This window comes from Phoenix dactylifera, chromosome 9 (genome assembly GCF_051530095.1).
Source record: "Phoenix dactylifera cultivar Ajwa chromosome 9, Ajwa_hap1_PhDact_Kaust_v1.1, whole genome shotgun sequence".
Lineage (NCBI taxonomy): Eukaryota > Viridiplantae > Streptophyta > Magnoliopsida > Arecales > Arecaceae > Phoenix > Phoenix dactylifera.
The window spans coordinates 8,441,780-8,464,890 of record NC_143198.1 but is presented as its reverse complement, the minus strand read 5'-3'; the positions used below and the strand labels follow the sequence as shown (position 1 = coordinate 8,464,890).

Here is a 23,111-nt window from a genome sequence, read left to right as displayed (position 1 = left end):
ACCCTCACTCCCCGCCTCACCAAAACCCCACTAGTAGGTAAACACCCCCAAGCCACCTTCCACAGGAACAAGGCCACTCGGGGGTGAATGTGCATCCTCCAAATCCAGCCGCAGTCCATCTGTCTCGCAGAGGGCCCTCTACCAATAGCCAAGAGGTCCCGGACTCTCACAGTCGTCCTACCTGTCCTGCTCCATACCCTCCTGTCCACTGCCTCCCCCTCCGGGATCGGCAGAGCTAGGACGCGCTCAGCAAGGTGCTCCCCGAATACCTGTCGAACAAGACTGGCGTCCCACCTCCGCTCCCCCTGGGCAAATAAGGCACACACTCTACGTCCCTCCATCCAACCATGGTCAATCTCGGTGGGCCACCCCTGCAGTGCTACCTCAGCCAGCCATCTGTCCTCCAAAATGCAGATCGACCGCCCATCCCCAATCTCCCAACTGATCTCTGGCATCACTCCTGGGGCGCGAGCGCATATCTCTCTCCGGATAAAGGAAGCTCCTCGGCCAGTACGTAGGACGTAGTGGGGGCCAGGGTCCCCGTACTTCGCCCTCAACAGTGAGCCCCAAAGACCCTCAGGCTCTAGGAGAAACCTGGCTGCCAACCTGGTCGCCAGTAACTCCCTCCGCTCGACCAATGAGTGAATACCAAGTCCTCCCCTGTCAGTTGGCTGGCAGATAGACTCCCAAGCCACCAGATGAACGCCGTCTCTACCTCCCCGCCGTCCCCAGATGAAAGTGCGAAACATCCTCTCCAATCCCCGGATCACAGCAAGAGGGACCAGGGTATTGGAGAGCAAATAAATGGGGATAGAGCTCAACACTGACCGTACCAAGATGACTCGGCCCATCATCGATAGTGCACCCGCCTGCCAACTCTCCAAACGGTGGGTGATGCTCAGCTCCATGGATGTACACTCCCTCCGGCGTAGACGGCGTCCCGTGATAGGCACCCCGAGATATGTAAGGGTCCCCTCCTGCTCACCAATCCCTAGAAGACTCATAATAGACTGCCTCGCCCCATAATCAGTCTTCGGGCTAAAGGAAATGGCAGACTTGGTCAGATTAACTTGCTGCCCCGACATACCACAATATGCCCCCAAGATCCTACTAATGGCCCGTGCTGATCTACTCGTCGCGCGAGCTAACAGTATACAATCATCAGCGAATAACAAATGCGAGACCCTAGTCGTCCCAGCAGCCGGGCCATAGACCTCCAACTCCTGCTCATGGACGGCCTGTCTGAGTGCACGGGACAAGGAATCAGCACATAGAATGAACAAAAGTGGTGACAAAGGGCAACCCTGTCTTAATCCTACCGACGACTCGAAGAAACACGATGGTGAGCCGTTAACCAATAAGGCAAAGGACGGGAACAATATGCAACCGAGCACCCATCTAACCCACTGTGGGTGAAATCCAAATCCCTCCAGGCATCGCCGCACAAACTCCCATCTCATCCTGTCGTATGCCCGCTCCATATCAAGTTTGACAAATATTTTAAAAAAATAGTTATTAAACAATAAATAATTTTTTATAAAAATTTTATTTTGGCAATAGCCGTCATCAATGAGGCAGGCTTGCATGGTACAGTTTTCCTAAAGTTGCAATGGAGTCGGAAAATGCCAAGGTTTACTCCAATTTAGAAACATCACGTCTTACCCCCATACGTGCATCGTCAGACGCTTCGGCGTCCAGGCTTCTAGTCCTGCAATCATAAATTATAAATAAACTAATAAATGGAGCCCATTACGTGCGGTGCCGGTGTCCTCGCGCCGGCCCGAGCCAGTCCCGAGACCCGGGTCCCGCCGGGCCCCGACCACTAACCCCACCCTATTTCCCCTCTAATAAAAGGGGATCGAATGGAGCAATTTTTCCCGTTTTCTTTCTCCCTCCCTCCCCGATTCCTCCCCTTCCTTCTGCCCTCATCCCCTCTACCCCGATCTCCGCCTCGGAGCTCTCTCTCATCCCCCCACCTCCTCCCCTTCTCCTCGCTCGAATCCTCGCCATGCGCTTCTTGTATTGATTGATGACTCACGCAAAGCGGCCCTTCTCCAGCGGCGGCGGCAGCACCACCCACGGCAGCAGCTCATCCGGCGGACTCATCGGAAGACCCCTCTCCCCCTCCGCCGCCTCCTCCTCCTCCATGAAGAAGGCCAAGTGCCAGCCGCCCTCCGCCGCCGCCGCCGCCGCCGCCGTCGAGAGGGAGAAGAATGGTCTCCATCTCCATCCCACTCGCTTCGACCCCGCCACCGCCCAGCCGGCGGAGGAGGAGGATTCCATGCTCGTGGACCAGGACGACCTCAAGGCCGGCGCATCCACTGACATCACCACCACCGGCGTCGCCGCCAACCTGTCGAGGAAGAAGGCCACCCCTCCCCAGCCATCGGCTAAGAAGCAGCTTGTGATCAAGCTCGTTAAAGGTAGCTCCTCTTTCGTTGGTTCTTTTCTCGCTTCGATTCCAGATGGTCGAGCCCCAAAGATCTGATTGTTTTTCTACCCTCGTAAAGATTTCCCCTTAATCGATCATTTCAATAATCTGTTCTTAGTCTCTCTGCGTGAATTTCTTTTTTAATCCCATCATGAACCTAATTTTACTGGGGGTATCTGATTCTGCGCTTTGTCGGATTTAAAACTGGAAAATTCACAATGGCCAGTGGCGGATGTTCGTCTTCCTACAGTTCAGTTAAATTCACAATGGTGAGTGGCTCATCTTCTTCTTCTTACACTTCAGTTACATCCCCGGAGCGGTGGTTTTTTATTCGGAGTCTGAACCAGGTTGATTTATATATTCCTCGGGGAGCATTCCTAGGAATTTTTGCTGGGTGGGTTCGTCGTCACCTACGGTTACAAGTTACAACAAAAAATTCAAAGTTTCCTGCAAGGGTGCTATTTTTTCTATCTGATTCAGACTGGCACTGTAGCTAAATCCTCATAGTGTTTTGTACTTCTTAATTTCAAAGATTGGGAATCCCTTAGTTTTTGGTCCTAACAGCTCAGGTGTGGGTTTAGCCACTGATATTTAAATGCTCGCCCACGTAGGAGAGTCATCTTTGCCATTACTTCTGTTGTTGATGAGTTTGCTGGCGGTGGTGTGGCCAGCATTTATTTGCTTTATCTATGTTTGTTGCATACAGATTTCTCCTTAATTGATCCTTCTATAATCTTTCCTTATTTTCTATATGTGAATAACTAATTTAATCCTAAGATATGCATATTTTTATGGAGGAAATTAAATCTGTGATTCTTTGTATTAAAAACTGGAAAATTCACGGTGGTAATTGGGCTTGCGCCTCAGTTTTGTGCTCTGAGGCATGGTTTTTACTTGCCAGACTGGCCCAGGTTGATGTATAACCCTTGGGAAGATTCGTAGGAGTTCCTTGCTAGTTGCTCTTCACCTAGGGTTTCAGTGAATAATGTCGAAGGTTTTCTTTTTACTTTTAAGAAAGCAATTCCTTGTTTTGTTTAATTCAGGCTAGCACTGGTAAGCCTACTGAAATACTTATAGTGCTTTCTACTTTTAATTTTTAAAGATATGCATTCTATTTTTGGTCCTCAGATATTAAAACTACAGGGTTAAGCCACTGATCTTTTAGTACCTGTATACTTGCTGGTACTGTAGATGGTTCATCTTTGACATGGTTCTGTCCTTGATCAGTCTTTGCAGAGCAGTCTCTTTAATGATGTCTTTATAATTTTATTTGGATGCAATATCTTTTAAGATTATCATTTTTCTTTTAAAACATGATCTTGATAAGAAAAATTATTTTGCAATTTAATTAAGTTATATTTTTTTCATTTGACTTTAGCACATCCATATATTTGTCCTTTGCTTTTGTTCAGTCGGTATGTGAAAGAACTTCTCAAATGCTAGCTTGCTATGCTGGTTACGATTTGATAAATGACTCAAGACTCTAAGAAACTAAACATGGAGATGGACATATAGATTTTTATAAAACATTTAATTCTAATTTCCAGATTACGAGTTATAACTATCAGATTTCTTTTTGTGCACTTCTTCAAATAACATCTGGTGTAGCCTTCACAAGTTATATATTAGGGGCAATCCTTTCTTTGTTGGTTTCAATGCTGGGGAATCTTCTATAGAGCGAGAATATAATATTCATCTCTCCAACATGCACAATTTGACTTTTCATGTAATGAGACCTCTTATGCATCAGGGAAAATGTATGTGAATGTTTAAAGCCTGTATGGCATGTAGAAGGAACTAAAGAAACCTTGAGGCAAATGTTGGTAATACAATAAGACCAGTCTAAATATGACCATTTGTCAAAATCAAATGTCTTTAAAACTCGAGAAACTGGGATTTGGACTAATATGTTCTTGAAGTTCTGAGTAGTCTAATTAGCCAGGAGAAGGATATTGTATGAAGTCATGTGGTGCTGCAATGGAAACAGATTACATATGCTAGTTGCAATGTATTTTAAATGTAATCTAAATGTAATTTTTGGATATTTAAATGTAATTTAATTTTCTAGAGCATGTTGAAATGGTTTCAAATTAGTAGAGGAGGAAAGAGAAGAGAAATGAAGCAAAAGGGGAAGAACTGATAGGAACAAATAAAGAGCAAAAAAAATTAGATAGTTATTTCATATGTCATTTCAGAAAGGATTGATCTTTGAAAAAATTCTTTTAAATTATTTGGAGAAAATAAAATTATGAGTTGTTTTATTTTACAAGGTTAGAAGAAAAGAGAGAGGTAAGGAAATGAGGCAAATTTTATTTTAGAGAATTGACAATGTTAACATGTATAATTAACATTTGTGTTTGTGTATAATTAACATGTAACCCTTTTTGTTCCTTTATCTGGTCAATGTTCCACCAATTTGATTTATTGTTTTAGATTTCTTTATTTGTTTGTGTACAATTGACAATGTTAACATGTATAATTAGCTTGATGTTTTTGATTTCTTGTTTATTGTATAAATATTAGTTGCATCAGAAGAAACTAAATCAGAAATTTAACATAGAAACAGAGTATATACTGAGGAGCACAAATTATTCACACTAAGAGGTTCATCACCTTATTTATAAACTTGCTTGTTCATTCATGACCTGTAAAACTTCTTTAAAATTTTCTTGTTCTAGTTTTTATTCTAACAATTTGATATTGTTTTGTTTTTGTTGTTATATAGGTAAGCCAACTCTGCCAAAAAATTTTGAAGAGGATACATGGGCAACTTTGAAGTCTGCTATTACAGCTATATTTTTGAAGCAGCCAGATCCATGTGACTCTGAAAAGCTTTATCAGGTGGTTTTTGCAATGTTAGCTTGTTCTGTGAGCCATGGTATCTCTCTTTTTTTTTATTTATGATGTAGAGTGATCATTTTTTTCCTTTTCTCAACACAGGCTGTCAGTGATCTTTGTCTACACAAGATGGGAGGAAATCTTTATCAACGTATACAGAAGGAATGTGAAGTACATATTTCGGCAACACTATCCTCATTGGTCGGCCAGAGCCCTGACTTGGTTGTATTTTTATCATTAGTAGAAAAATGCTGGCAGGATTTTTGTGACCAGATGTTGATGATACGTGGTATTGCCTTATATCTTGATAGAACTTATGTCAAGCAAACCCCAAATGTTCGGTCATTGTGGGACATGGGGTTGCAATTGTTTCGGAAGCATCTCTCTTTATGTTCTGAAGTTGAACACAAGATTGTCACTGGCCTTTTGAGGTTAATTGAGAGGGAGAGGTATGTTCAAATTTTTGAATCTTCAAATTTGTATGCTAATTGCATTCTAGGGAAGAACTCATGCATTTTAATATGCAAGGTGGAAATTTATTGTGCTTTTTGATAGTATATGGTTTCTTGAACTGAACCTATTAGGTGAAAATTAAGATTATTAGGCAGGTCCATATCTTAAAATTATCTTCTCATAGCTAGGATTGGATTAATATGGGAATGGGATTGCCAAACCAATTTGTAGGCATAACAAAAGATAGTAATATAGTATTCAGGGAATAATAACATCAGCAGGGAAAAAAATCAAAGTAACACAAGACGAAGGATGCATATTATAGGACCATGAAGGCTGTCCACTATATCCTTGCACCCCACTCTGCTTCCCTCCCTTCCTCTGACTCTCCTTTTTCTCAACCATCTCCATTACTTGGCCACAGGTTTCTAAACCCATGTAGCAAACTACTGCTCCTTCCTTTTCCTAGGAGAGGCTGGATATCAGCTTTCATTAGCCAATTTGCGACCTCATTATTATTATTTTTAATGGCTTAATACTTTTTTTAGCATGACTCCTATCTTCCTTCACTAGCTGTTTACTTTAGATAGATTGAAGGGACATTTTGCATCATCTTTATGCTTAACATTGCCTGCGTAGGTGGAGAATGAGATTTCATTTTAGGGCCTGTTTGGATGCACGGGAACATATTACCAAATGATTAAGAAACTATACAACTTGTGTAATAGTGAAGCAAGATCCCATGAAAAAATTTACTTGGGAATCTTTAGCCATTTGCTGTTTTGTTGATTGTAAAAAATAAAGGAAAACAATTAAAGCAGCTAAAATCAAAACTAGATGTCCAGAACTCTAGCCAAAGTTAGATCTTGCATGAACTGCTGCACCATACCTATTATCAGCCCAACTTAAAATCTTCTTTTCTTCTTAATTAATTAGTTACATTTTTATCTTAAAATTTCTCTAAAATTTAAAATTAAAATCAATAAAATGAATGATTAAGCATAACACTTTCTGCTTGAGTTTAGCTAGATTAAACCAAAAGATGCATGATGTAATATATAATTTGATTTCAATATTTGTAATCAACTCACTTTTATAAATTGGCTGCTAAGTTATATTAATCAAAGAATCTTCAAATTTGTTAAAAAACTCCAAATTTACTTTCAAAAAATAAAAAAATTAAATATTATATTCAACACATAAATGGATTGATAATACATTTTCATCGATCACAACTCTCCCTTCTTCCCTTCGTCACCCCTTTCTACGCATTTGAACTTTCCTCATCCTCCTCCACTTCTCACACACAAGAGAGAAAAGAAGGGTGGGAGATCTAGGCGCGACTAGAAGCAGGAAAAGAGATGCATGACTAGTAGGATGGGTTGGGAGTGGGTTACAATAATCAATAGCCATGGATAGAAAGAAAGGCCTCCTAGGAGGGGGTTCTTTGAATGGCGGCTAGATATGTGGCCATCATTCTTTCTAGCAATCCTCGATAATGAGGTGGTTGAAGGAAGGGGTTCCATTTGGAGTGTTTGGAGTGGATCAGAGGAACAGAGAGGCCCGGGGAGTTGGTGGGCTTTGTCACACAATATATGGGGAAAAATGAACAGTTGGTGGATTTTTTTTTTTTTATCCCTATGAAATCTCCTATTTACCATGGTTGTTTATAACAATAGAGACTGGATCCACATGGCTGTTTCAAAAATTTTTCCCTTACAGTTTAGAATTTCCATGGAGCACCTGATTCCCATGGAGCACCTGGTTCCCATGAAATACGACAGAAAATATATGTATCCAAACAGGCCCTTAAGGGCTATAAGTTACAATTGACATTTAGTGATTCGGCAGATCTGATTTAATTAAATTAAGTCAGGAATATGGTATAATTATTACATCATAACAAGACAGCATGTTAAGTTCCCTTCATTCAATGTTCCTTCTCTGTATGAAATGCGATAACATTATTGGTCCTTCAAGTTATATAAAATTTTTTATCTATTCCATAACCAGTTTTGTTCATATGCATTTACTCTTTGTGCTCCATTCAATTTAGAAGAAAAAATTCTTCATGAGAACACTTGTAACAAAAAAATTGCCGTACCATATCTCATTTGACATTATTTTCTGTAAATTTAATGCTGCGATCCAACCTTTGATACAGTTTCTTTAAGGTGTGTTGTGAACACCTTGCTGTACATCCTGAATCCTGATAGTGCTGTTTTGCCTAGTATTTGCTCTCAAGTCAACTTTTCGTCCTTATATCTTGATGATCAAGAAATGCAATTACCATCCTATGGCCATCATGCACAATAGAGACTTTGTAAGCAAACTGAGCATTCACACCTAATCTGCAGCATGAGGATTTTAGGTGCAATGAATCAAACACTCAGTTCTTTAATGAGTGCCCAAGATATATAATCTGAGCCCTCTGCAATGCAACCTATGGAACTTATGTATCACATATTATGTTAGATGTTTCATGTCAGTAAGTAATTTAATGAACGTGTAACATGTATGAACTAAGGGAAGATCATCTTGTTATCGCCTCATGATGTATCAACTACCAGGTAACCCAGGAGGCACCTAACTGACTAACTTAAGTATGCGTTTTAAATTGTTTCATAGTTGGTTTGCTTTTGCTGTTTTTAAGTTTGTTTCCTTTTTTATATTGTTGTAAGTAAAATTTGGTATTATTATATTATACTATACTTTTTGAGTAGCTCTCGATAACACACAAACTGGAATAAGCCACAGATACTGGTAGAATATGCACGATGGTTACTCGCGCTCATCTTGGAGACAGCTTGTCATGAAACTTTTGTCTAGTTCTTTTCTGTAGCCCTCTTGAGAGTTGTGATGTGCAATGAACACCATCTTGGAGGGATAAAGCTTATTATCCTTTTTCTGTAGCTTTTTTTCTATCCTTTACTCTTTATGATGATTTTTAGTTTGGTGACTACTTTTTGAGAGTGAGGACCAATCTTCTTCAAACCTACTGAAATTTCATTGTGAAATATAGGGGGTTGTTTTGATTAAACCTAAACTGGCAGTGTCTAAAGATGGGAAGTTACCCCATGTAATTAAGGCTTCCTGTTAAAAGTTCTGTTTTTTAAACTAAATGTACAACCTTGTGCTAGATTGTGTTGATTGTCAGTATAATTCCTTTGGTACCATCTAATGTTGTTTTTGTTTTGACCAGACTAGGTGAAGCTATTGATAGGACAGTACTCAGTCATCTTTTAAAGATGTTTACGGCTCTTGGAATTTACACAGAAAGCTTTGAAAAGCCCTTTCTGGAATGCACTTCTGAGTTTTACGCTGCTGAAGGTGTGAAATATATGCAACAATCAGATGTTCCAGACTATTTGAAGCATGTGGAGGTAATTTGGTCTTTTCTCTTGTTTATTTTCTTCTTTTGTCTTTAATATGTTAACTTCTAGGCACTGTCATTTTTGATTTCATATCTTATTCAAGAAAATTCATTGGTACAAACTTGCAGTCAAGGCTACACGAGGAACATGAAAGATGCTTGCTCTACTTAGATGCAAATACAAGGAAGCCCCTTGTAGCAACTGCTGAAAAACAACTCCTGGAACGACACACATCTGCAATTCTTGACAAGGTGATGCCTGTTCTACCTTCCTTTTTTTTAAAATTTTTTAATTGAATTTGCAAAACCCTATCCGTTGTTTTCACAGTCAGCTCTCCTAATATCTATAGTTTTAACATTTAGGGATTTACAATGCTCATGGAAGCGAATCGAGTCAAGGACCTTCAAAGAATGTACATGCTCTTTCAGAGGGTTAATGCTCTGGAGCTGTTAAGACAAGCTCTTAGCTCGTATATTCGGGGTACTGGGCAAGGTATTATTATGGATGAAGAGAAAGACAAAGATTTGGTTTCCTATCTTTTAGAGTTTAAAGCATCTCTTGATACAATTTGGGAAGAAAGTTTCTTCAGAAATGAAGCTTTTTCAAATACCATAAAGGATTCATTTGAGCATCTCATTAACCTTCGTCAGGTCCGTGCATGCTTCCACCGTGATTGCTTAATGACAGCTACTTTATCTGTTTTCTAATTTTTGTTTTCTTATGCTTCTTGTTGGTCACTTTCATTTTGTTGTAATATGGAAGTGAAGTTGGAATTTTTTAAGAATATTGCAAGAGATCTTGAGCAGTCTGAAGGAATTTGCTTCTAGGTTAATCTATGGTGTCAGAAAAATACAGATATATTGCTAAATATAGTCTTTTTGGAATGCTATTTGGTTCAGCGGAACATTGTGGTTTCTCTCGAATACTCTTTTCATTTAGATGTCCTGGGAAATTGTCCAGGTGGCAACTTTTTCTGTGTTTGTAACTTTCAGCTCTTGTGTATTCAGTTAAAATTATGTGATGAAAACCAAGCTACAAACAGCTGTTAGCTCAGCTGGTTGGCATCCAGCTCTCCAGGGGAGAGGTCCTGGGTTCAGTTCCAGGTAGTGGTGAATAACCACCATACTGCTCAAAAGTGTGCTGAAAAATAAGCTGTGTTATAGGTTGGATTTGAGCTATTCTTTTTATACTCTCTTCTGTTCTGACAGCTCTCTTCTGATGCTTAATTTCCATTTCCTGTAGATTCTGTTCTATGCTGCTTAACAAAATTCTTCTAGCCAATTACGTAGTAAACTGTTTTTATATTCTTTCGGCATAAACTAGAACTGATTTTTGTAGAGATGCCTCAGTTCCCATATCACACACCTGGCAGACAGCTCTTTTTTACTTGTATGTCAATTGTGTTGTTAGCATCATATCTAATGGCATCCTTTTCTCCTTAAATAAGATTTATCTTCCTTTTCTATAAGAGAAAATGTGAACCTTGTAGGAACTTACAATAGATTATTTGTAGTCTGTCTTATACCAAAAGCAGATGAGTCTGTTTGGTGGCAAACCTGATTGGTGATGGGTCTTCATACATTTTTGTTATTACTGCCAGACCTTTATGATTGCTGAATTAGTTTCAGGTGACTTCCGAATCAGGGATGATAAATGAAATAGGAACTGGATAAAATCATATATCGAAACAACTTCAGTTGATAATTTATTTTGATCTTTCTGATGCTAAACCTGAACTTTGGAACTTCCTCCTGTTTCAATTCTTCTGACTACCTAATTCTTACGGCCATTCCCCTATGACAAATACCATTTACCAACAGAAAACAATGCAACATTTTTAATATTAGCTTTATCTTTGCTCCATTTGCATCTATATTTTTGGTGGTAATGATCTCCAGAATCACTTAAAGTTCCTGATACCGTTTAATCATAAACTTGTGCCATACTGCCACAATTTGAGATGCAAATATATGAACCATTCACTAACTCAAAGTAATTTGCCCCTGCTCAATTTGATGTTTCATTGATATTGCTCAATCCAAATTATTAAATAAAAGCTTCTTTTGTTATTTTTTATATAACAGAATAGACCAGCTGAACTGATCGCAAAATTTCTGGATGAGAAGCTTCGTGCTGGAAACAAGGGTACATCCGAAGAAGAGTTGGAGGGTACACTTGATAAAGTGTTGGTTTTGTTTAGGTTTATTCAAGTAAGCTACATAGATAATTTCCTTCTAGTCGTTGGTTCCAATTTATGCTGCAAGAATGTACCAATAGAAGGAACCTATTTTCTCTCATGACTGCAGGGAAAAGATGTCTTTGAGGCATTCTATAAAAAGGATCTTGCAAAAAGATTATTGTTGGGCAAGAGTGCATCAATTGATGCTGAAAAGTCAATGATTTCTAAGGTAATAATATGTCCTTGAAAATGTTGCTAAAAGATTGCTGAAAGATTAAACTTAGTTTTTGACATTTTCTCAATATTTCTAACATGCAATTTATCTTCTTTTTAGCTCAAAACTGAGTGTGGAAGTCAATTCACAAATAAACTTGAAGGAATGTTCAAGGTATGCAATCTCAATCCATATCTTCATAGTTTAGGGAGTTTAATCATCTGAAGCTATGACTGCTTAGTCGCTTATTGATTGGTGTAAAACATGGCTGCATTCTCTTTGTTAAAGCTTAAATAGGGAAGATTGATATAGATTTGAAGCTTTAACGGCATCTGAGTATGATTTTTTCTGTACTTATTCATGATATCAAAAGATGGTTGTGCGTGAGGGCCTGCTTGGGCGTTTATTTGGGGGAGGTCCTGAGTCGCTACACTATGCTTGTCTGTTGCAATTATGTGCACATTTTCTAGCTGGGACCATAAATCTTTATCCAGGGTGCTGTACTGTCATAATAATGTTTTTTCATTGACTTTAGAGGAAACTTATTTATCATTAGTTAACAACAAATTGAAGTTCGTTTGGATGGTGTTGCCAGCTTTCAGCCTGTGAACTACTCTTGACTTGAAGTTGTATAGTGTGTCTTCTTTACATATTCTTTTGTTTTGATTTACAGATGAACTTGAGGTTTTATAACTGCTCAAAATTATGTGATTTGAATTATTGACATTACTGGATATCTGATTTGTCTCTTTTCTCGGCATTCCACCTATTGTGACTAAGAATGGTTGATACCAATCTGTGAGTGCTATTTTGCTAACAAACTTTAGGACAAGTCTTGTTCTTTGAAGGTTTAACTTTAAAGATAGATATGCTCCTATTTTCTTTTGATGATGATAGATTTACTAATCAATGAATTGGTACTTTCTAGAACCCATTCATTTTAAGTACAGAACTTATGCTCCTTTGGATTGTCTTTTTAGTTGTTTCACTCACCTTGTACATGTCTGCTACACATATTGATCTATCTATTGATTAATCTATGATGTGGTATATTTCTTTGCTATATGCCGAATTTTGTTTAACTTAGGGCTTGTTTGCGATTTTTGTTGTTTTTGTATTTTTGCTTCTACACAGATTAGTGAATATCACTTGGAGATTGATGTTGGAGATAGCATTTGTATGAAACTTCTGCTGTCCTTGCTTCTATTTTCACTCCTTGTGGATAAATCTTTGCTTCCGAAAGCTCTAAAGATTTTCCAAGCAATTTGAAGAAACAAAAGGGTTTTATCACACATGTTGTTCAGTCTAGTTTATTTTTTTTCCTGGTTTTTGAAAATGAAAATAGAAAACATGAGTTATACCAAGTGGGTCCTTCATTGCTGATAGTATGGCTGCCTATTCATGTAGCCTTTATTTTCGTGATATGGGTATCTTTGAGGAAATAACTAGGAGGCCGTTGTAGAGATGTTGATACTAGTGAGGTGAATGTGAAGCTTCATGCATAGGTTGGAAGGTCAAATTCTCATTGGGCCCGTGCTATTGATATACACTTGCCTTTGCCAAGGCCATGGCGCGTGATATTAACCAATTAGAGAGGTCAAATTGATGCTGTAATAGGAGAGAAATGAAAAAGGAACAGTATGGTTTCCTGCAAAGAATGATATTTTGTTTGTCATATTATAAGGGAGGGTAATCGTGTAAAGGAGATGACTGATATTGTCTTGGCTTTGCTTGGTAGCTGGCTATGGAATTAAGGGTTAAGGGTCCTGGTAAGGAATCATTTTAGGCAAAATATTGCTGGAGTGTCTTATTATCAGTGGCACAAAGGGTTGTTTTTCTCATATTAATTCGATATCTTCTTCTAAGGGTAGTCCATGAAGGTTATGGTCCTTCCATGGAAGGGATTCAGATCAAAGTGGAGAAAGTTCATGGCATTTGACAATGCATGATATGTGGTTCTATTGCCTCACCTTGAATATTTATGCATTTTTCTTGTCACACGTTACTGTTACTTCTCATGCAATATTTTGTATGAAAAGGAGTGTTCTCCCCTTATCAAAGCACTAGGTAGGCACCCAAACTTAAGACACCCAAACCTTCCATGAAGCTAAAAATATTTAAAACATGAACTATAATGAGGCATCATGTATTTATGGATCCGTATGAGGATTGCATTTTTTGGCATTGGTGAATAACATTGAAACAGTGTAGTAATTCTTTTCATCATGGTGTCCTTGGTGGTTCTTGCTCCTTTCTTTCTTTCTAATCTGGGGTATGCACACTTTCAAGTTACTTGACGATTATGTAGCTAGGTGAGATAGAACAAAAACAGGCTGCATTCCATCAATGAAAATCGCCAAGGCCTTCCATTGATGTGATGATGGTGGTGTTGCTGGTTGTTTTACTATAAGCATTTTTAGGTACCTAGTACCCTGATGGCCACCACCTGGGAATTGGGTGAGGTGCTTATGGTTTGAATCATCTTCTCTATATGTTTCAGAAGAATATATAGAATTCAAAGAAATTGCCTTTGAAAGCTCCTTCAAATTAACATCTACTTGTAGTGGATGTTTGAGTTTTAGGGGATATGTGACTAAAGGTAACATGTCAACGGTTTCCATTTCATTTCCATTGATTGGGGATGGTCTATTGACTAGTAGAATCAGCTTTACAAGCACTTTATATCTGAAGCTCTTTCAAGGCTATCACCTTTACTCTTGGGTTGTGAATTGTGGTTAATAGATACTTACTTACCAAGAACAACCTCTATAAGGGGGAACAAAAAGTATAAAAGTGGATGGTGTGGCGAATGACAATATTCTATAGTATTTCCTCTTTCATTTCATTCTTTCTTTCTTTGCGGGTCATCCTTTTCTTTTATGAGTTTTGTGCTTTCTTTTGGTATGTTTTGGTTTCCCTGGTGTCTCCTATAACCCTTTTAGTAGGCTGGAGTAAGTAACAGATGTCAAAAGTATGGAAGACATTAGTTGATGGGGCATATGCGGTGAGGCAGAAAGTTGTGAGAGAGAAGTATGGCCTAAAGACTATTGGGCTAACCTGAAATCAGGTGATGTTGGGCTTAGGCTTTTAGGTTCGAAGGTTTGGAAAATGAAGGGGCTAATTCTAGTCCAACGTAATAACAAATATAGCGGAACAAAACCTAGATTAAGAATTGCTGTCCTTATTATTTGTCTTCTTTCTTTTCCCATTGTTTACTCTTCTCCTCTGAACTTGCTGGGCTTTACTCTTGTTTCAATCTTATTTAGCCATGACACTCTAGTGCCTTTCTTGCCTAGGCACTTCCATGCTTGATGTCTCCTGAAACCTCGACAACCCCTATGTCCCTTATGACTTGGCCTTTATCAGCCAATTTTCACTTGCTAACCCCTCCTTTTCTCCTTTTCCTTTTGTCTTTTATTCCCCTTTTCCTCGACAACCCCTATGTCTTTTTCTCGACAACACCCCCCCCCCCCTCCTCTGCGGCGGGAAAAAAAACTACATAGTTAATATGTCTACCTAGGTGCTTATTTAGGGTATGCTGCTTAGACCATGGCCAATTTACACTCTAGGGTCTTTTTTGTTGGCATTTTCAGTCTTGTGGTTCTCTAGTCTACTTACTTAGGCAGTAGAGGCTTTTTTCTTTCCTTCTTTCATCATATTCTTCCTCCTTTCCATTGTTTCCTTTGTTGTGACTGTTATCAGAGAGTTGCTTTATTGATGGTTGGATTGCATTCTTAGTTGATGAAAATAGGGGTTTATGAAGCATGGAATGTGCTTACTATATATATATATATGGAGGCCTAATCTGTTGGATGACATGGCTGGATTATGGTAATGGAATTTGGGACTCATCATATGATTCCTTAAAATATTAGTTATGTCCAAGATGTTATCAAAATCCAATACTAGCTTTTCCATGCTGTTGATGCATATGAAGACAAAGAAATGCATGCGTGAAGACAAAGAAATGCCATGTTCTTCAATATGTCTTCTATGCAAAGTTTCAAGTGCCAGCTTGTTTCAGTCAGGCCACTATCAAAGCTTAGCAAGGATCAGCAAGATGCCACTTAATTTGTTTCTTTGAAATATTTGTAATTAAATAAGCTATTATTATTATTATTATCATTTTTCATTTTGCCATTATGTGGCATGTGAGCAGGCATGCATAGCATGCACCCTGGAATAAGCACTTGAAATATTGGTTTAATGTTGTGATTGAGGTCATATGCTATTAACTTTTCTAATATGAAGAATGATTTCCACTATACATGGGTGGAAATTGATAGTGAGAACAAAATATTACCAACAATGATTAGGTGACAAAATGGTGGCCAAAACTTATAAGATCCAATGGATCACAACTACATGATGAATATAAGAAATAAATACTTCAACTTTAGTCAATGGTGCAAAATTGTACTGTTTCATTTATGCTGGGCTACAACGAATATAGTGTTATAAAACCTGTAAAAAGGTTGGCTTTAAAGACATCTTATTTGTCAAACCGTATCAACTTGCACGGACAGAGGGGAAAATAATAAAGAAACACCGAAAAGTCACAAGGAAGGTATGCCAATTTCTAGAGTTTAGCTGTCTAGTGCACTTTTTGGACTTACTTGGAACCAACGTGCCTAAATGTGTTTAGAAATTCATACTGGCCAATATGTGGTCAAAGTTAAAAGAAAGTCTTTTTAGATGTCTTTAGATGTTTGTATCTTTTGATTAGTTAGATGAGAAAGTATTTAACATTCATGAATCATGATTGTAATAACTGTTTACAAATTCTAAATTTCTAAATGTAAACATTTTACAAATTCCGGAAGTCCTTATGGCAAAACAGATTTAGAATGCCGTTTTTTGTTCACCTTGATTTTAGATGAACAATTTTACTCCAAGGAAAGCTCTCCAATTTTACTTTTAATTTTAGTTAATTAGGGATTGTTTATGTTAAAAAAATGTCCAATAACATCTTTTTTAAAGCTCCTTTAAGTACGAAACAATTTCTAGCTTCAGTATAGCAAACAAACATGTTTTATCAGGATACGGTTTTGAGGATAGTTTCTGGCCACAAAAGTGGGACCATCTTGTTTTATTTTCTGGTAATTTTAGACAGTTAAATGGTGTGTAAATGAGTTTCGGACTTAAATATCTATTATCAACACGTGAAATGGTGCTAACTGGTTGAGTGGGTGAAGTATCTTGAAGCGACTTCCCATGAAGTGACTTATGCTCCTTTCCAAGAATGTAAATATTTTTCTTTGAAGCTTTGAATATCGTATATATACTAGGAAACATGTAATAATTTCAAATAATTCTGGTATTGGTTATTTTTCTAATATGAGCAATTTAATTGGCCAGAGGTGATGTAATCTTCTTGTAATTGGAACTGGATAAAAGCAATAGGAATGATAATTAGGAAAATGGTATTGGTGGTTTTGCTATCCTGAAATCTGGGGTAGATGAGTTCCTTCATTTAAACTTTTTTTCATATATGTAATGTATGTACATATTTGAAGATAAATTCAGAATTACACACAATTTTGCATTGGAAACATAACCAGACTACTGGGCCATTTAATCCATGATCGAGGCAAGTCTCAAGCCTCAAAGTAAAAGAAAGGAAGACTAGGGACAGAAAAGAAGACACTATTTTTTTTTTTTGTATTCAAATTCCATCTCTTGGGATGGCCTCAACCTGATATATAATGGCCAAGACTTTATCATACATATATTAACCATTGATTTAACTATGCCAATCCTAGTCTCTTAAAACTACATTCGACTAAAGAAAACAAAGTAAGGAGCATTTATATTCCTAATTGCAATCTAACGCTTTGTGCGCCATGTGGTTTAAGTCAAAATAAACATTCTTTGCGCTCCTAACATGCCTGAAACATACATCTCATTGGGGTACAAGAAGGTATATATAATTGCAACAGTTGATAGTGTACAATGAATTCTCAAGTAAAGGTCAAAATAAAGTTCATTTGTTACATTGAAACCTGAATGTCACCTTTAAAACCATAAAGATTTGCAACTAGAAATCAGAATTTTATTCATAAATGGGATACTGAAACCCAAATTTAGCATTCTGTGCAAATAGTTTCATATTTCATGAATAACATAGACTATTAATTCAATGATTCTTGATAGAAGTCTGGTAGAGATAAGTGTTCTACTTCAATAAATTGAGTACAAAGATAATATGTAGAAATTAGAGAATCAATACTATAAATAAACTATGTAAGGATACATAACTGCAAAATATGTTTTAAAGGTTCACACAACTTTTCTTTTCTCTCTAGCTTTTTGCAATTCTTTAATTTATTTCTTTTGTTTATTAGGTGCTATCTTAGTTGGCCCGGATTTCTGGAGTTGCGAACCAGAAGAAAGAGGGCAGTACCCTCCTGTTTATATATGGCCTCTGAGCATGCGATGTGAGGGTGGGTAGTAGTTGGTTGTCAAGCCAAGGTGTTGCTAGGTGGCTGCCTTCCCAGCATGAGGTGGCTGTTTTTTAATAAGGATAAGCATGAGATGTCATTTCAGAAACCAGCATGAGGTGGCATCAAGTAGGAGTTGTAGTTTAGTGGGTAACATTAAGGTGGGAGGTCAAGCATGAGATGGGAATCCTTAAATAAGTATGAGATGGCAACTTGCTAAATAACATGAGATGACGTTCCTTAGAGAAAGCACAAGGTGGCACACTTGAAAAATCTACAGCCTAATTATTGAACTTTTCTAATTTATACATGGGGGGATTAGTGACAATTTTCTTTAGGTGCTCAATATCTTCTATGTATTTCTAAGAAAACTCCACAAATTCTTTGCTTCTAGAAAGATCATATGCAAGGTTTTAAATACGGGTATCAAATCATGTGTTATTCTTCCATCAGAAAGGTATGGTATCAATATGGTATTGGTACTGATGGTGTATACTGAAATCGACAGTTTACACAAAATTGAAAAACCATCGATGGTACAGCTAGTATGCTATCTCCGATATGCACTGGTAAGGAACAGTATGCACTGATATGGTAATTTTGGTGTCTTGGCACATGTACCAATGCTGGTTCATGCTGGAACGGTATTGTACTGGTTGTACCACCCTGTTTCAACTGTTTTTGAAACCACTATCATATGCATCTGCATAGTTGTAAGGTAAAATGTGTTTAGCTCAACTATACAAGTCGTCATAAATGGATGTTGTATGGTTAGGGCATTACATATGGTTCCATTTGATCTGTCTGGCATTCCTGGGGATTTCTTTCTGTGTCATTTGGTAGACCCTTTATCAGTTTCTATTACTATTATTGGACTTGTCAGTGTAGACAATGTCAAAAAAATCTTTTGAGTATCTGAATCATTTGATACCATGGAATATTCATTAGTTGATGGGGACTCGACCTTGCTTGCAGGTTGAAAGCTCTGTTTCTGTCTCTTGCATATTGTACAAATTAATTTTTGCTTTCTCCCCATGAATACTCGATGTATGAGAAAGAGGGCAATGGATGTCCCAAGAAGTGGAGACCTTGTTGATTCAGTGGATACAGATTCTAGGATCTCTGTCAATCATAAGTTTTTTTTTTTCCCTTGTAAGCTTTCAATTTGGACCAGTTTGAGACTGTGAAGGAGGTCTTGAGGTTCAAGTATATTTATGTTTTCTTAGGATAGATAGCAGTGAACACCCACAGCTGATATCCGTCGCTATCCCTTTTCTCTATAAACAGTGCACGTGTGGAGACAGAAGCATCTTTATAAAGCCTGAAGGCACTGGGTGGGGAAAGACGTCCCTTTAATTAATATGCCGTGACTTAATGTTTTACAGTTTCAAGTAGTTTCTCTATTATTTGGCGTGCTATGGCTGACAGCTGCAAGGAAATTGTTGACCCATTGCTTTTAATTATTTATAAATTATTTATTGATTATCTGCAATTACCAGTTTGGTTTTGTAACTATGCTGAGTGCTCACCATCTTCTTAGTTGTTTTTTATAATAGTTTCATGCTGATATTTTCTCAGGACATCGAGTTATCGAAAGAGATTAATGATTCTTTTAAGCAATCATCTCAAGCCAGGACAAAACTTCCAACTGGTATTGAGATGAGTGTTCATGTCCTTACGACCGGGTGGGTATCATTCATTTTATGTCAGTCATAAGATTTAGGTCTTTGATATGTGAGATGATGATAAAGATACAGTGTACTATTCTTATTTCTGACTTCAGTTTGTAATTTTATGCAATTTTCTTTTTTCTGGTGCTTTATAGGTATTGGCCAACATATCCTCCGATGGATGTTCGGCTTCCACATGAACTGAATGTTTATCAGGTTAGGTCACTGGCAATGTGTGCTATGCATCTCTTCTTCATGCTTTTTACCTGGCTTTTCTTGAGGAGTTATTTTATGATTCTTTTATGCTGAGCACCATTACAGGATATATTTAAGGAGTTCTATTTGAGTAAGTACAGTGGGAGGCGCTTGATGTGGCAAAATTCATTAGGTCAATGTGTTTTAAAAGCAGAATTTCCAAAAGGCAAAAAGGAATTGGCAGTGTCATTATTCCAGGTTGGTCTGTCTTTGATCTTCACTTGATTCCACTAGTCTTTAATTTGACCTGCTTCTCAACTTTTTATGGCTTCATCCATGTTCCAGACTGTTGTATTAATGCTGTTCAATGACACTCAAAAGCTCAGTTTCCAAGATATTAAAGACTCAACCGGCATTGATGATAAAGAACTGAGAAGGACTTTGCAGTCACTTGCATGTGGCAAAGTCCGAGTTCTCCAAAAGGTGCAGACCTCATTCCAGATCTGTTTCTTTCTATTGGCCCAGTTGTTTTATTCAAATGCTCTGCACATTACAGATCCCTAAAGGAAGGGAAGTAGAGGATGATGATGCATTTGTATTTAATGAAGAATTCAGTGCTCCTCTCTACCGCATTAAGGCAAGCTTTTCTCTGTTAAAATCAGTACTGTGGAATTTCATGCGTGCAACTAGAGCTAACATGTCATGTTACCAGGTGAATGCAATTCAAATGAAGGAGACAGTGGAAGAGAACACCAGCACCACTGAAAGGGTATTCCAAGACCGTCAATATCAGGTTTGTTTGAACTGTCTTGACTGTAAAAAGACTTGCCCTGTTAAAATTCTTTTTGCTATATGTCAAAATGCATGAGTGAGGAATGAGCTCCTAAAAGAAATGAACATATAGTTGAGTATATGGGAGAAAAATTGCACACTAGATTTACTATAGGAAGTATTGTTAAAGATTGAGACATGTTCAACCAAATGCTATTAGTATTGCACTGCCTTCTGTTCTTAAAAATTTAGTTATATAATTCTATTGTCTGAAAGATGCAAACTTTCCTCTGATTAAAGGTGTAGAGGAAATAAACTTTACAAATGGGAGGCTAAGGCCTGTGAAGTAAATATTTGGCTTTTGGTGATTTTGGTAAGAAAATATAAATGAGAAAATGATATTCATATATTAACCCACATGTCTTATCCCAAGATTATAGTTTGGCTTTATGAATTGCAGTATGTTTTAACAGAAGTTTTAGGAGTTTATACGGGACTAAGTCTCAACCTAGAACCAACCCTCAATGGATTGGAGCAAACTTCTTAGCAAAAGCAACTGTGGGAAAAAGGGGCCTGATTTGTGATATGGAAAACTAGTTGGAGGGCTCGTATGCTAAGAAGCAACTCTCCACAGCATGTCAAGTTTTGAGTTGAGTCCTGGTTAAAATGACATGGATTACATGACATGAGACACATTACTTCAAGGAGGGAAAAAATGTAGAAAAGAAGAGATAATGGATTGAATCAGTGCATAAAGAAGCGGAATGATAAATACTTCGTGGAAGTGAATTAGGTTGAGACAAAGGAGATGTTCTCATAAATTGTTAAATGAGGAGCGCATTAGGAACATGGAGGTACGCAGATTTATGAATGGTTGGAGACAAGGGAGAAGCGAATCCTTCAAAATAGCTTCTGCTATCCCAAACTATTCCACAGGGGAAGTAGATGAAGAGGAGATGCAACTTTGAGCTGTCATGTAACAATGAAACATCATCCAGACTTCTTAGCCAGGAGAGCCAATAAACATAATATGAGCATAGCAGGTTTGAGGATATGAAGTGATGGTGGACAAATATTGGAAGATCAAGAGTTAGACTAGGTAGAAATTTGGTAAGAAGATCATTTGAAGGAGTATGTTATTGGCTGAAATCTTGGATGCCACCTGAAGGATGTCTGGTTATCTGTTATTTAGTCTGAATAGTTGGAGAAATGGGGAAGACCAAAGAGGAATTATAAGGATGTAAATTTTTTAATTTTGGATACTGTGCAGAAAAGGGTACTAGACTTTTATGGGATGGGGATTTGTGTTATAATATTTTTGTGAATACGTTCCACCAGTCATACTGACTAATTAAGTTTTACTGTTTTGAGTACAGCTGCCATCACTTACTAATTGCATGACCAAGCTTTCTTGTGCAAATGACGGGTGGAAGTCTAAATATGTAGATGTGGCCTTGAGAATTTCCATTGTCCTTTGTTCTTTTTTTCTGAATTCATTTCAGGTTGATGCGGCTATCGTCCGCATCATGAAGACAAGAAAAGTACTAAGCCACACGCTTCTAATAACTGAGCTCTTTCAGCAGGTAACTTTATATTCATCTGATCATTGAACCACTTTCTTTATCCACTTTTGTTGTATTGACATTTTGTCATGTGGTTCTTTCAGCTCAAATTTCCTATAAAACCAGCAGACTTGAAGAAAAGGATAGAGAGCCTCATTGATAGGGAATACCTGGAGCGGGACAAGAACAATCCTCAGATCTACAATTACCTGGCTTGACCCCCTTTGCACCCTAAAGTAAACCTCTTCTGGCAGCAAATCAGGGAGCTGCCTCCCTCCCAAGGTCATGCTTTTGTTTGAGGGGGTGGGGGGGGTGCGCTGGTTTTAGCAATCTCTTGATGTCAACCATGTACAGGAAACTCTAGCCATCTTTTTCCTTTTGTTCCAAGTAACACCTCGGTAAAGTATCAAGTTCCACTTCTGTTTCTTCTTGTTGTGGAAGTAATCAATTGTAATTTTTTTCGAAAAAGTGCTTCCCATGTGTTGCAGCAATATCCATACATCCTGTTCTTGATAAAGATGAAAACCTGCTGACGATGCTTTTATTTGCTTCCAAAGAGAACACAGAGAAACCTAGTCAGTATATTTCAACTATCAGTAGGATGTGGTTATCAGACTGAATGGAAGATCTCTTCTAGGCCTTCCCACCAAATTATTCTACTGCATCAAGTCTTGCTTGAAAGGTACATTTATTTCGTATTTTGGTGGCGGTTGTGGTGGGGTTTGGCTTGGGGGAGGTGTGGAGGGAGGCGACCACTAAAGGCTGGAATAGCTAGTGATTTCCTTTTAGAATCTAGAAAGGGCAAGTGATGATCAATCCGTGGTTGGTAAATCATACATGAACTATTCCGCCTCTGAACTAGTCCGTGGTTGGTAAATCATACATGGGCCGGTCGAACCCGATCAGCTAATAGTAGGTTGAGCTGGAATAAATATATCTAATATTCATAATTTATTTATAATATAATAATTATATATAATTAAA

General features: G+C 38.0%; 1 protein-coding gene across 2 annotated transcripts; it reads left to right on the top strand.

The window, feature by feature from the left end:
* The first annotated feature begins 1,748 nt into the window (after positions 1-1,748).
* Positions 1,749-22,680, top strand: LOC103721243 (cullin-4-like). 2 transcript variants are annotated; one of them, XR_015968709.2, is made up of 18 exons: positions 1,880-2,423; positions 5,157-5,272; positions 5,372-5,718; positions 8,925-9,105; positions 9,225-9,347; positions 9,459-9,746; positions 11,181-11,306; positions 11,403-11,504; positions 11,610-11,663; positions 19,508-19,614; positions 19,755-19,815; positions 19,921-20,052; positions 20,140-20,277; positions 20,351-20,431; positions 20,507-20,587; positions 22,068-22,148; positions 22,232-22,525; positions 22,616-22,680. XR_015968709.2 is itself a non-coding variant. In XM_017846210.5 (17 exons), the coding sequence occupies exons 1-17, from the start codon at positions 2,030-2,032 to the stop codon at positions 22,343-22,345; spliced, it is 2,526 nt and encodes an 841-aa protein (XP_017701699.3). In that variant the 5' UTR covers positions 1,749-2,029; the 3' UTR covers positions 22,346-22,644. The 2 variants fall into 2 exon arrangements, 1 of the variants encoding a protein (XP_017701699.3); XM_017846210.5 differs by having other exon boundaries at positions 1,749-2,423; positions 22,232-22,644.
* Positions 22,681-23,111: the final 431 nt, after the last annotated feature.